At 46.5% G+C, this 15,111-nt stretch overlaps 2 protein-coding genes across 2 annotated transcripts in view; both read right to left on the bottom strand.

Annotated features, from left to right (window-relative positions):
* Positions 1-8,234, bottom strand: part of LOC115265002 (uncharacterized) — a 9,131-nt gene extending 897 nt beyond the window's left edge. The window contains exon 1 of the mRNA XM_062845738.1: positions 52-8,234. Within this exon, the coding sequence (XP_062701722.1) occupies positions 581-6,928 (6,348 nt within the window). The 5' untranslated portion in view covers positions 6,929-8,234 and the 3' untranslated portion in view covers positions 52-580. The remainder of the gene's footprint in view (positions 1-51) is intronic.
* LOC109431476 (WASH complex subunit 4) overlaps positions 1-15,111 on the bottom strand; it is a 16,876-nt gene extending 1,765 nt beyond the window's left edge. The window contains exons 1-8 of the mRNA XM_019707686.3: positions 14,923-15,111; positions 14,340-14,851; positions 14,053-14,277; positions 10,818-11,066; positions 10,244-10,753; positions 9,148-10,125; positions 8,709-8,952; positions 8,247-8,642 (exon numbers count right to left, since the gene is read on the bottom strand). Of these exons, the coding sequence (XP_019563231.3) occupies positions 8,247-8,642; positions 8,709-8,952; positions 9,148-10,125; positions 10,244-10,753; positions 10,818-11,066; positions 14,053-14,277; positions 14,340-14,851; positions 14,923-14,947 (3,139 nt within the window). The 5' untranslated portion in view covers positions 14,948-15,111. The remainder of the gene's footprint in view (positions 1-8,246; positions 8,643-8,708; positions 8,953-9,147; positions 10,126-10,243; positions 10,754-10,817; positions 11,067-14,052; positions 14,278-14,339; positions 14,852-14,922) is intronic.

Raw genomic sequence — 15,111 nt, 5'->3', positions numbered from 1 at the left:
TAGGAAATTAAGTTAGAATTTGGCATTTAAATAATATAATTCGTAATTCACTTCAATTCTGCGTATACAATTCAGCATCCAAACAATGATTTGCAAATTCTAACTATCACGGTCTCTGACAGATCATAGCGATCGACTCACACATTCGTACCTGAACGCCAAAGCTTTCGGGGGGCGCTCCGATGGACGAAGCTGTCGCAACATCCTCCCCCTCGTGTCGTGCGGACACTGGTTCGACGACACCATATCCGCTGCGTTCACGAAGCCCTCCGCTATCTTCATCACCATGACCATCCTGTTGCACATCCTTGGGATCTTTGACATCCAAAACGGCCAGCTTGCAAACTGCTCTTCTCTTCAACACCCCTGTAGAGGTATTCACGTCCACCAGACGTACTGCTCCATCCTTGCCGGGATAGGTTCGGCTCACCCGTCCACGTATCCATTGGTTCCGCATCTTCCCGTCGACTATAACAACCAACGCTCCTTCCTTGATAGGCGTCATGTGATTGAACCATTTCGATCGGCGAGATATTACTGGCAAATACTCGGAGATCCAGCGACTCCAGAAAGCGTCCAACTACTGTTGAATGAGGTCCCAACTGTTCTTCAATGCTTTTCGTTCACACGCTGGTGCTTTGATCGGTTGCCGCACTCCAGTAGAGCTAAGCATCAGAAAATGATTAGGAGTCAACGACTCCTGCTCCTCGCTGTCAACAGGCAAAGAGGTTAAAGGGCGCGAGTTGACCATATGCTCCGCTTCTGCCAACAGTGTCATGAAAGACTCGTCGTCCAATTCCCTTAATTCCGGTAGGGTTCCCAGTGCGGTCTTCACGGATCGGACCATGCTGGGAGGGTTGAATCGCCACTGGGTATTGGTGTCCGTGAATGTGCTGCTCAAGGTAACGTTGATGTTCCGCAACTCATCTTCCAACTCTCTACTCGCGCCGATGAAATTCGTCCCGTTATCCGTATAGACTTCTTGTGGTGCTCCTCTGCGAGCGATGAACCGCCTAACTGCTTTCTTACAAGAATCGGTAGAAAGCGAATGCACTACCTCCATGTGTATAGCCCGTACGGTTAGGCAAGTGAATATCGCTACCCACCGTTTGACTGCACTACGACCGATCTTCACTAGGTAGGGCCCGAAGTAGTCTATGCCCACAAATGTGAAGGGTCTAACGAATGGTGTAACGCGGGGCCGAGGCAGTTGACTCATCTTCGGGACAGCAGGAACGGCTTTGTAAACGCGGCACCACTGGCAACGTTTCGCAACTGATCGGACGCATGATCTTAGCTTCGGGACGAAAAACTTCTGACGCACTTCGTTTACGACCGTTTCATTGTTGGCGTGACGAAACTTTCGGTGATACCAGTCCAGTAGCAAGTCCGTAATCGGGTGTCCTTTAGGTAGAATTACTGGGTACTTGGTGTCGTAGTGTACGTAATCTGCGGCTGCGATTCTACCATCAACACGGATCAATCCATGCTCATCCAACACAGGAGGAAGATTTGTCAACGAACTGCTTCGACCTAACGATTGTTGGTTTTCAGGTGTTGACTGCTTGTTGTGTGTCAATATAGCGACCTCATCCGGGTAACCATCTGATTGAGCGAGCCGCCAGAGACACCTTTCCGCACTCCGCAAATCTTCACCGCTGACACTCAATGCACCTTCGGAAGGCCTTCTTCCAATTCGTTGTAGAAGCCTATTACAAAACCGATAGACATACGCCATGCTCCGTAACAGCCTTTCGTATTTTGAGAATCGCGAAATATCAATCATGGGAACTGACAGGAAGTGACTGCACACGTAAGCTGGTCTCAATTCCTCTGGCGTATCTTCAATCATCACGAACTTGTCCTTTGGCCAACTATTCTTCTCTTCGTACAGAAAGGCGGGCCCTCGCATCCATCGGCTGTCGGAGTTACAATTCGGTCCTTTTCCCCACTTGGTGGCTTCATCTGCAACATTGATCCTCGTTCCCAACCATCGCCACTCTTCAGTTTTCGATAAGCTCAAAATCTCATTCACCCGAAACGCAACGTACTGCAGGTATCGACGGGTGTCAGACTTGATCCATGAGACGACAGTGCTGGAATCACTCCAAAAGTAGGTGCGTGTTACCTTTATGGAATGGCCATCCTCGATGGTCTTACGTAGACGTGATCCAATTACGGCTGCCTGCAATTCCAGTCGTGGGACGGAAACTAGTTGGAGTGGAGCTACCTTCGTTTTAGAGGCAACTAACGCACATCGTATCTGCCCTCGATCTCGAACACGGAAGTAATCTGCGGACGAGTATGCTTGTGCACTCCCATCCACGAATACGTGAAGCTCCAGGGTATCGAAACAGGTAGGATCGTAACCCCGAAAGTAACTTCGAGGGATGCGAACGTTGTTCAACTCCTTCAGCATTTGCAGCCAAAGCTTCCAGCGCGAGAACAGATCTTCGGAAATCTGCTCATCCCAATCCATTTTAGCTCTCCACACGTCTTGCAGCAGTATTTTTCCTTGGATCACTAGTGAGCCCACTAGTCCCAAGGGGTCGTAAATCTTCATAACAAAGCTCAGCATCGTACGTTTAGTCGGCGCAACCTCACTTTCAAGGTCTCCTTGAAGATTAATCGTGAAGCAGAACACATCGTCACCTGGAATCCACGATATTCCAAGCACACGCTCGAAAGCGCTCTGACTGTTCATCGAAAGACTTTTCACTGCGGCCGGATAAGCTTCTCCGATTGCTTCCAGAACCGTTGTCCGATTAGATACCCAATTGCGGATGCGGAAGCCCGCTTTGCTGTGGAGTTCAGCAACTTCTAACGCTAGCTCGACGGCTTCCTCTTCAGTGTCGACGCTATCAAGATAATCGTCGACGTAGTGCTTGTTTTTGATCGCCGACGCTGCTCTTGGGTACTGAGCCTCATGCTCCGTTGCGTTGATATTCTTCACGTACTGTGATTGGGCCGGGGAACACGTCGCTCCGAAGATAGCAACATCGGACGCCATCGTCACTATAGGTTCGTTCGAGTGATTGCGGTAAACAAACAATAGCGCGCTCCTGTCCTCCTTTCGGATTCCAACTTGCAGAAACATTTCTTGTATGTCGCCGGAAAAGGCAACTTCTCGCTCACGGAACTTGAACGTAACAGACAGCTGCGGAGTTAAAAGATCGGGTCCTTTCAGCAGCATCGAATTCAGCGATGATCCGCCAACTTTTGCCGCCGCGTCCCAAATAACGCGTACCTTCCCGGGTTTGTTTGGGTTCAACACGACGCCTAATGGAAGATACCAAACACGTCTGGGGTCGAAACTTGCCATTTCTTCATCAGTAACTCGGTGAATATAGCCCTTGGACTCGTAGTCTGCCACTTGCTGCCTCACACTGTCGTCCAACTGCGGATTTTTCTCCAGACGTCTCTCCAAGCATTTCAACCGACGCTCAGCCATTGGTCTACTATCCGGGAACTCGACGACATCATGCTTCCAAAGTAATCCGGTCTCGAACTTTCCGCTACCCGTTCTAACTGTTGTTTCTTGTAGGATTTGGCGTGCTCGTTGATCCTCGTTGCCCTCCAAGTTGGGTGCTACGGCAACGCCAAGGCTTTCCACGGAGAAAAATTCCCGTACGTAATCATGCAGGTCACGATCGGACGTTTCCATGCAAATGTGCATCTGACGGTGCTGGAACTGTTCTTCTCCCCCTCGTACACGGCCGCAGATGACCCATCCTACTCGCGTCCTTGCAGCGATCGGTTCTCCCTCTGTTCCTTCCCGAATCTTCGTTGTTGTAAGTAGGTGCGAATTGCTTAATCCAATCAACAATCCAGGAACGGCCTTGCGGAAACTCTTCACGGGAAGATGACGCAGATGCTTGAACTCCTCCGTCAGCTGTTCAAAGTTCAACGATTGCTCAGGCAGACCTAGGTTTTCAACGGTGTATACTTCCGATAAGTTGAAGCGCCTTTGACTTCCGGGCTCCGAAATACTGAAGGTTTCCAGAGCCGTTGTCGCAATCTGCTTATTTATTCCACTTGTCCAATGGATGCACAAGGAATGCGGCTTCCCATTCATCCTCAACTCATTCGCAATGGTCTTCTCTAGAAGGGTTGCCGAGGAACCGTCGTCCAAGAATGCGTACGTGTTCACGACGCCATTCTTTCCATACAACGTCACTGGTAGGATTTTGAACAACGTTGGTGAAACGGGCTGACGATGAATAGTAACAGTAGCGTCGGTGGAGTTCACAACCTGCCTCTTGGATGGCTCATAGTGAAGTAAGCGATGGTGACGTTTCTGGCAACTGTTGATCCCGCAAAGCTCGCCTTCGCATGGCCAGCGAGTATGCGCCACTAGGCATCTCCTACACAGTTTATTGTCTTTGACAAAGTTCCACCGTCCATCTACTGAAAGTTTCTTGAAGGCTGTGCATTCCGCAGTAGTGTGTCCATCAGCGCTACATAATGGACAACACTTGCTTCCTTCGGCGATCTTTCCTCTAGAATCCTGGGCCTGTTCTCGTCGATTTCTAGCTACTGATTTGTAGGATGGTTTTGATTCCTTGCGCTCGTACGTAGCATGAGCATTCACGAACGCTTTATCCTTTATCTTCACCTTTTCTTCCTGCGTAGACTTTGCCGGAGTGCAGAAGTTTGTAACTCCACTGGTAGCGGTTGTGACCTTCCTCATATACTCGCTGAACCCGTTCAGGTCAACCAGTGGTAGAGTTTCCTGATGAAGCGCCCAGCTGAATTTGATGTTTGCCGGAAGCTTGTCCACGAGCTCTTGCAGGAGGATAGGGTTGGAAAGATGGTTCTCCATTCCCACCGCCTTTAGGTGTCCACACAAGTTCTGCACAGCCAAACCGAACTGAATTAACGTCTTCAATCTCTCTGCTTTCGGTGCGGGTGTACTCCGAACTTTCGCAACAAGATTGTGGACTATCTGCTCAGGTCTTCCATGTAACGTCTGGAGGGTTGATATGACCTGCGGCACGGTAGATGGATGGAGGAGAAAACTACTGACAGCTTCCTTCGTAGCTCCTTTCAGTGATCTTTGCAAACGCAGCAAGTTTTCTGAAGATGAATAGCCACACGCCTCGGTAGAATGGTTGTAGCTACTGATAAAAAGCGGCCATTCTATGGGGTCACCACCAAATACTGGCAGCTCTCGTGATATCACCTGCCTTGCTGCCATCTGATGAGGTGTAGGCCCCTGCGCCACCGGTTGAGGGTAGGCCGGCCCGAAAAGGTTGAAACCAGCTGGATCGTTTACATTAAAGCCTGACTGTCTTACTGTATCGCCAATAGGAGGCCCTAACTGGGAAGTTACAAATGGTGTATAGGGGGGCCCTACTCTCCTGTACTGATTAGCGACACTTGGACAAGGTGTCAGTCGACTCGGATCACCATCGTGTATTTGGCTTGTGTCGTTTTGCTCGATTTGAGAACTACTTACCGGAGCTGCCGGTGGGTTAGTACTCACTAGGGGGACTTGCTGATGAACTATCTCTGGAGGTGTTCCGAACTCTGCCGCGTCTGGTGTTTTCCCGCTATGCAGACGCAGTAACTCCAGCTGCTCAGTCAGTTGCTGTTCCTTCGCCAGAAATGATTGTTTCTCCTCATCTCGCTTGGCCTTTTCCTGTGTGTACTGCTGTTCGTAGAGCTTCAGTCGGTTGACTAAATCCATTTCACGACTTCGCCGCACATCGTTCTCCCTTCGGTGTTGTCTCTCTATGTCCTGCTGCTTCTTCAACAGTACTTCAATTTCTTGCATTCGCAGCCTGTCCTGCTTCCGTTGTTCCTCGGAACGCTTCAACAGATCAGTCAACTCCTGTTCGCACTGATATCGATAATCGTCTGCCTCTTCTTGGCGCTGCTGTCCGCGAGCATGCTGTCTCCGCATTTCGCTTGTTTCGCGTTGCCACACTGCGTAGGGTAATGACGGTCCCACTATCTTCTTCACGATCCTCGGACACGCATCTGTTTTTCCCAAATTCGGAACTAGCGAGCATGTAGGGTTCGCTTCTTCGAGGAGACGAATATACGGTTGAATGTTCACTAACGGTAAATTCGGGACACTTTCCGACCGTTCTACATTTTGTTGCTGTCCTCGCTGTTGGAAATCATCTTCGGCACCAGGACTCTCACCAATCGAAATGCTGTCGGTGGTACGCGGAACTGACTCCACTTCCGTTGTTCCAGCTTGACCCCGCTGAAGACCAACCTCCGCCACTCTGCTCATTTCCATAGGAGTTGACGAACCAACAGGCCCTGCAGGTCCACTCACTGGGACCTGTTGAAGAATTGATTGGTTTGACCCGACGGTGGGTAAATCGGACATTTGGTTGTTGAACCAAGCTTCCACTTTCTGCCTACTGCTTGCTTGACTTCGGCTGCTGCGGCTACTCCGTATACTAAACACCTCTTCGTCCTGCTGGCGAAGCAGCTCATGCTTCCGAGCCAAGAACTCCTTCTCGCGTTCCAACTTTTCGTCACTTGCCTTTTCGACAAGCAACCTCTCTTCTTCCAAACGTTGTAGTTCCCGAGCAATCTGAGCTCTTTTTGAACTGGCAGCACTCGAACGACCGGTACGCGAGCTGGCGGGAGGAGGTGGATCCTTTGCTTTGCATTTTCCGCAAACGAAATCGCTAGATTGTGCCGTAACTGTATCCACTTTCGCACACGAGAAATGGTACCAATGCTTGCAATTTCCGCATCGTACCATGTACAACTCAGCGCTGTTGGGTCTCCTACATTCGACACAATCGTTATCATCGCCGTGTTCAACGTCTATCACCGAGGGCTCAAAAGCTTCTGCAATCGGTTCCGGAATTTCGAGATGTGTACCGTCGCCGCGGGTCGGTTGAGAACGACTGGCGGCCGCTCGTGATTTCGATCGTGTCTGACGAACAAATGATCCCTGCATACCGATGCCTCAATTCTTTGAGATTGTTGGGAACGGAGATTACCTTTCGGAGATCTTTTTAGCAGACTCACCAATGTTCCCGGTAGAATCAGCTCAAAGCTGTAAATTTATTGTTTAAGAATAGATGCATAATATAACAACAATTCGTACTCACAATTGGTCTCCTTACTAGGCAATTCGAATCCTGTATATCGGTACAAATTAGGGCTCATATAGGGTAATATAGAATGATCTGTAACTCTAATAGGAAATTATGTTAGAATTTGGCATTTAAATAATATAATTCGTAATTCACTTCAATTCTGCGTATACAATTCAGCATCCAAACAATGATTTACAAATTCTAACTATCACGGTCTCTGACAGATCATAGCGATCGACTCACACATTCCTACTAAACGCCAAAGCTTCCGGGGGGCGCTCCGATGGACGAAGCTGTCGCAACAAAACGAGATTACCGAGATATCAGCAATCGTGTAATCCTTTGCTGAATTTCGGTAATACAACTGTCACTTTTGCAGGTGCCATGTTTTGGTGAAAAACAAAACAACAAATCAGTGGTAGTGGTGCTGAAGTCACATGAAGTGCATTCCCAAACGATTACGAAGTCCAGATAGGTATGTAAGAACTATCGAGCTTCTATATATAAATTATTGGAAATTAGCGTCATATTCAATTTATTCTAGAATAGCGGTCCCTCCCATTAGTAGATGTTTGTCGAGGAGCGGTACGCCTTTGCAGTAGCCAATTTTGAAATGAAAGGTGAAACCCTGGGAGTAATGAATGTTTCCGGCAACAAAATACATATTTTTCATTCCAATTTTATAGACCAATGAAAAATAAATGTTCAAGAATAGAACTCTTTTATTGTATTTTCGTGCGGGTTAAGAACGCGTAATTTTATTTTCAATACTGTCTTCCATTCTCAAAAGAAAACAAAATCAAATGCCGAGATTCAGTAAGTTCATTTAAGCTGGGTAATGATTTTGCCGAGCTTTCGGCAAATATTTTTACTGAGAATCTCGGCAAAAAATCGATAGCTGTCATTTTTTGTGATTGCCGAGGACCCGGCAAATCTAATTTTTGCTGAGCTGGTTGCCGAGCACTCGGCGGTGCCAATCTCGGCAATCGGTTTGCCGAGTTTCAGCGAAAAAAACTTAGTGTGTAGGTCTAGGTTCATGGAAGATAATTTTGAAGGATCATTCGGATCATTCGGAGAACTAACTTTTGCGGTAACCAAGTACATATTTTAGGAATCAGCGTTCGGGAAAACGACATTCGATGAAAAGTAGCACAATATCTTCAACTTTATACTCACCCATGGCAAATCCATCGTCGGTAAATAAGGCACCCACTTTGTCTTTCTTGGTGATTTTCTCTTTCGCTTTCAGAATGTATTCCACAAAGTTGATCGTTAGAGGCGGTACGATCATGTAGAAATTTTGCAAATGAATATTCTCCGCGTGACGTAACGTGAGGAAAGCATTTACCAACAACCGGAAATAGTTGGTATCGATTCGATAATTTTTACACAAATTGTTGATATCGTTTTCCAAGATCTCTGCCGCCTCGGCTGTCATATCATGGAGGGATTCCTCCTCGCAAAATTTGGAAAAATTGAGATCTCCGTCTATAATGGGCAAATATACGGTAGCCTCCGTACATTCGTGCAATGCTCCGGAACGGATCATCCGGACGTATCCCATGGCGTTACCTTAGTTGTAAGAAATACAATGGGTTATTATGCAACTATTGGTACACCTCTACCGTGAATACTTACCGATGTGACAAATCAACTTCCTGAACAGATCCATATAGGTTTCGCCTGCTTCCGATAAACCCAGATTCTTAATCTTGCGATTGAAAGCATGGGCACGGTTGTAGTCGTACGTTTGGTTGAGCGCCTCGCCATTTTCCAGGAAATATTTGGCATCACTGGTCAATCGGGCTTTAATCTGTTCATCGTAAAGGAAGTGCGAGAAGGCAAAGAACTTCTGACGAAGGAATTGGAATGTGTAGTTAACCTGCGAAATATGAGATGAAAGAGTTATCATGAACCTACTATCGTCTAAACTGATTATCGATGGACGTAGGTAAAAATTATGATTTGGTGAGCTCGTTTTATCTTATTTATCTGATACAACTGATCTAACGCAGCTAGAGTTATAACTATGGTCCATCGAGCACAAGCTACAACAAATACACTAGTTTCGGCTTACCGTAGTGTTGATTATCCCATTGCCGTGCCGCCGCAAAGAATTGGCAATGTGCCCAATGTTGACCGTGTTCAGGAAATTATTGCTACTCGACTGCTCGATAAAGATCTGGAAGTTCAAATTGTACACGTAGTGGCTAACAAAGTGCTCAATGTTGTGCATAATCTCCAGCACGTCCAGTCCTTGCTCCAGCGTTTGCTTCGGTAGCTGATCCTCAATAGTTTCGATCTGAAAGCTAGCCGCGTGGCAGCGCATTTCCTTGTAGATCTTCCAGTCGTGCTGCGAAATCGATGCCAGCGTGTAGTACGTATTGCTGAGGTAGCGTTCGACGTGTTCCTTCACGCTGAGGTACTGACCCCCGACCAAAATAGGTTCCATCCTCACTAGGGTATAGATGTTACTCAGAGCCATGGTGGTATCGGTGAAAGGGTTATAGGGCTCAATCTGGTTAGTCTTCCCGTAGTAGTCCAAACGGATGTACGTTTCAATATGGTTGCTAATTTGTTGTAGTAACTTCTCCTGGAATGATTTCCTATGGTTTTTTGATAGGGCAGCAACGGCGTTCTGCGTGGTATCATCGGAGGCAACTTGGGTAACTGAGTTGCAGCAGGTAGAAGCAGACTGCAGCAAGTACTTCAAGTTGTTTTGAGCCGTATTGTGATCGTAGAAATCCGAAACGTACAGGGAAAAGAACGTTTGATGCCAGTACAGGAATTGCGTATCGCTAAGATTTCGAAGCTTAGTTTGCAGGTTTGCTAGAATGTCGAGTTGATCCAGGAGAATGCGGATTTTTTCGAAGCTTTCAGGAGAAAGGGTTTGTCGTGGATCGCTTATGGAGATGGCCAAACGTGCGATGGTTAGGCGAGTGCGGTTTGCCGGTCCACTCATACAGCGCTCTATCACGTGGAAGGCCGACAGTTTATCGATGAAAATTTCGCTCTTTTTTAGCTTTGCTTGTTTGGCGTCTGCTAATAACTTTTTCTGCGAAGAATTTTTTTTTTTGAATGTATTTAGTGTCGGAACGTTTTATGCTTCATAGAAACCTTGTACGTCCGCTTACGTACTCTCTTCTACAGTTATTAAACAATATATATCTTACCTTCGAATGCGCTACAATTACGAAAACCTTATGCTGCAAATGCTGAATGATGAACTGGTTGGTTTCCGCAATGGCTTGCTGGTTGGTATCGAAGAAGTTCTGAACGGCTTGTAGATATTCCAGCAATTTACCCACTGCGTGGAACATCTGCTGACTGATGGATTCGTGCATCAGTAGATGTAGCGACGTTATCGATTGCACCAGAAAACTTATCTCCTGTGCATAATGGACACCCTCGAATATAAGGCCGCACTTTTGCCGCAAAGTGTCCAACGTGGTGTCGTATTGGGTCGTTTTGAATGCAGCCGTGGTCCGAACTAACCAGCTCGTTATCTGGATGCAGTACACCAGAATTTCTTTGACCATGCTCTTTTTCCGGTAGATCAGCGCAGCCTCGCGTGACTTTCGGTAATCGTTGCGATCGCAATCACGGATGGACTTATGGCCATATTTCCGAAAGAAGTCATCCGGAATCCACATCACCTTTCCTAGCAGCGGTACTCCACAGAACTATTTGATTAGGAGACTCGATTTCATAAACGTGAATTAAATTTCCAGAAGACAACATTCTTACCTTATCATTGATGTCCATCAAGCTTTTGATCACCTTGTTGTCGATGCTTACGAAAATATAATGGTACAAGTTTACCATGGCGTTCAGCTTCACAACGTTGGTAGTTTCATCAATACTAGACAGATTGGCATTGTAGCTGCCAACCTCGACCAAACGCTGTCTGAGATATTTCATGAACTTTTCCGACAGAACCGTTGCCGACTCGAGAACCAGTTTTTGCTTGGCGTTGAACATGGCTTCCAACATGTGCTGAAAATGAAAACTCACGGCATTACCCATACTGCAGGTTGAAATCATTTGACATTTTTTTTTGGGAAATTATTAATTCAAAGTTCAAAGGTACATGGTTATGGATCAGTGGCGGGCCTGAAAAAAACACGAATTGTGTCTAAATTGACTGAAAATCTTATCTACCCACAAACCAACACAACTGTACGATGAAGAGGTCACTTCTGTGTCGTAAACTAGTACTCGATTCTGGAAGTAACTTCCGAGAATCTTGTACAGGTAGGTACAGGTACCCGAGTATCCCCAAACGCCATGCCACAAAAGTTCAGCTTATTGGACGCAGTGGCTTAATTTCCCCAACAGGGGAGGAACGAAAAAATCCCCAGGCGCAAGAGCTCATCGGCAATAGCTAGCCAACTGGCGTTATTGAACGCATTCCCAGACTCACTAGTGTACAGTAGCGAATCCTCCTTCAATTCGCTTGAGTGCTTTTCCGGCGGTTTTTGTAACCGACAGGATAGCGTCTACGGCTGACCTCCCCTTCCGGAAGCCGTAGTGGCTACTCGAGAGACCATTTACACCGTCAGTGTACCTCACCAATCTGTAAAGGATGATCTTTTCGAGCACCTTCCCCGCCGTGTCGATCAAGCATGTTGGTCTATATGCCGACGGGCAATAGAACCAGGCTCTGCCTCTTCCATACTTCTGGGAAATTCTCTCGTTTATGCATTTCTGCATAGCAGACCTGAACCATCTCGGGAGCCTCTGATATAGCTACTTTTAAGGCCAGCTTCGGAACTCCATCCGGACCTGGGGGGCCTTACCTACGCTAAAGGACTTTGCTATTCTCGCAAGTTCCACATCGGCGACCTCAGACCCCGATTGTCCTACGAAAGGAGGCCAAGGACTAGGATCATGACGCGGAAAAAGCTCGATTACGCCTTCTAACATATCTGGAGATTGCTCTGTAGGAGCCATTACACCTCTCGTCCTGGCCATCACGATTCTGTAGGCATCACCACACGCATTGGCACTCTGACTGACAGAGACCCTCAAAGCAGGCTTTTTTTTTGCTAGCTCTTATCTCAATCTTCAGCGCGGCTTTTGCAGCGGCAAACACAACCCGCCGTTCGTTTTGCCTTTCCTCTGATCGTGCTCGCTGCATTCGCCGCCTAGCCCACAGGCAGGTGTGGTGCAGGTCCACAATCGCTATTATCACCGGCCTCCGCCCTGTTAGCACGGTCTGCTCGATCGGCCACCGCGGAGGCGCACAACAGCTACAGAAGAAGACCCCGTTTACTTTGGCGACCACGAAGCCCTCATAGGTAGTAGACACCAACTCCTGGACGGGGTATTTACCCGTTGTCCACATCGGCGCCATTTTTCTGGACCCGTATGCGACCCAATTGCCATACCTTGAGAAGGTACTGAGTCGTACGCCTTTTTGTAGTCGATGTACGCCATGCTTAGATTCCTCTGCTCATCGGCGGCTTAACCCACAATACTTGCAACTATGATGAGCTGATCTGCAATTGCGTGTTTACGCGACACCCTTTTGTTCCTCGGTCATCACGATGGCATCGCAGCGGGTTTGTATCATTCTCGCTATTATCGCCGACTGCGCTTTGTACAGACTCGAAAGGCACTTTATTGGCCTGCACTTTGCTGGGTCAATTGTGTTTTGCTTTTTCGAAAGGAGATGGATAAAATTCTACGAGGGAAGCGGGCCTGAGATCCATAAACTGAGTTATGTTTATGGACAGCTCACAGTGTTCAAAAAATAAAGTCGATTACTATGAAATGCACTCCTTTTGGATTGGTCAATACGAATCGCCTAATACGATCATACAATTCAAACGTTTCAACGATATCTACCTCTTTTTTCCCTTCCCTTCTAACATATTTTTGCAATGATGCGTACGATTTCTCAGAGCGCTTGCATAATGAAATAAATGAACGATCCCAAATACGGTATTGGTTTCCTTATTAAGCATGTGGCTCCCATTTTCATCCCACGAAAAACAAAGGATTGAAGCGTTGTTTGTTTTGTTTCATATTTTTGTAATTTTTGTTAGAAGCGTCATGCGTGCTCAATGGAAACAAAAAAAGTGGAATCAATCGGTGCGGTAATCGCTTGTTTTCGAATAAGATGAATGTGGGAGCATGAGATTACCGATGGCACACATACCCTACCTTATACAAATAGTTTTGCAACATTTCACAAATGTAAAGCTACCCCGTAACGTGGGTAGATCACCTTAGAATGGTGCGTTGCGGTGTAAGATCTACCAAATCAAATTTTGATCTTGATATTTACCGTATTTTTAAATAATCCAAGATCAAAGTTTGATGCTCTTTTCCCTGTGTTTTGTAGTATTTGTGTTTCAATGTACTGCTAATTAACATTTTATTTCAGCAGGATTCAGGTAAACGTATCGTACGATATAAATAATATTTTAAAAATATGTAACTGTGGCGAGCGTATCACTAATATGTAGCTTATTTGACGTACGATGTTAATATTATTTTATATTTCAGATTATCAACCGAAGAATCTAGTAATTCAACCAAATGCCAACAAGATGACGAGGACACCAAGATGAATTGGGCAGACAACTGATTCGCAGTCTAACAATGGTGTGACTGAACGTTAACTAAGCGTATCCTTTGGAGTTTACCCTTCCACTAACAACACCCAAATTCCCGTGACACCTAGGCCTGAGAGATCGTAGAGTTGTCTACATTTTTCATAGGTGTCCAAAACTAACCACCCTTTCCCATTCCTCAGCAGTCGCAAGGACGTGGCCAGGACAGTGCTCGATCATTGGAGGATTGCGTCAGTCTTGTCTAAGAGTCAGAGATTAGTCCCAAATCTTTGTGCTTTGGTTCGGACGGGAAGGAGGCAACCCTCATACCAGCGGTCTAGGACTGTACCACCTACGAATTTGTGCGACTCGCTTAATGCTAATGCTAATGCTAATGCTAATTTCCCAAATGTAAAGCTCACCTTATAGGCATTCTCATCAAGCCACGCCGAAATTTCATCGATAGCTTTGTTCAAATCGTAAATCTGATCGACCTTGACCGGCTTCGACAGCTTTTTTGGGTTCATTTTCAGTGCTCGCATCTGTTTCACGTAAAACTTCCAGTACGTTTTGAACATTGAGCTTCCGAGGACGCAATCGAACAGCAGGGGCATGTACATCAGTTCCGACAGGTAGTTGAACATTAGCTAGAATGCGAATGGGATGTTTGATTAAACAGAAGCCAAATTGTTGGTGTTTTCACACTTACATCCATCTCCCAGTTGGAGTGATTGAAGTGGCCCAGCTTGTTCGACGGATCAAAGAGTGCACCCAGTTGCAAGACAATCACAACGGCAACTTCCACGATTCTCTCAAAGTAGCATTTGATCCTCGTCAGGAGTTCAATCTTTCCGCTGATGGCCAGCAGCGAAGACCGATCCACAGCTACGGTGCTGTCCTCTCGCAGCTGTTCCGTGTTGTCGTCCAGTGATTCATCGAAGCAGAGGAACTCCCGGACGATCAGCTCGAATTCCTCCTTCAGTTGGTCCACCTCATGGCACAGTGCACTGAACGAGTAGAGGATTTTGTTCAGGATCTTATTGTCGGTGTCAATCAGCTGGATGCTGCTCAGATTTTCCTTCGATGAATCCAGCTGGATTGACACTGTCGGAACGGTTGAATCATCCGCAGCACCGACTGCGGATGCAAGCCGCTGCAATGTGACATCGTAGTCCTCGAGGAATAATCCGAATTCTTTGATTTGCGTTGCTCCGTAGTAATCTGTAAATTCGATGTTTGCGGAGAACATTAGTCATCGGATGTGGGCACTACCTACTAGGTAAATAACTTACTCAGATTTTGTTGGTTCCGGTGCATTTTATATCCTACTACATGCAACAAGTATTCACATTTAAAATACGACACTGGGACGATAGATTATTATTTTCTACAAGAATTTGATTTAATTACCCTGGGAGATTTTCTTTGATATTTTTACGAAAGCAACGTAAACAAACTGATTCTTTGAGTGTTAACTCGAA

This window comes from Aedes albopictus, chromosome 1 (genome assembly GCF_035046485.1).
Source record: "Aedes albopictus strain Foshan chromosome 1, AalbF5, whole genome shotgun sequence".
NCBI lineage: Eukaryota > Metazoa > Arthropoda > Insecta > Diptera > Culicidae > Aedes > Aedes albopictus.
Note: the sequence above shows the minus strand (reverse complement) of the source record. Positions and strands in the feature narration are given on the sequence as shown.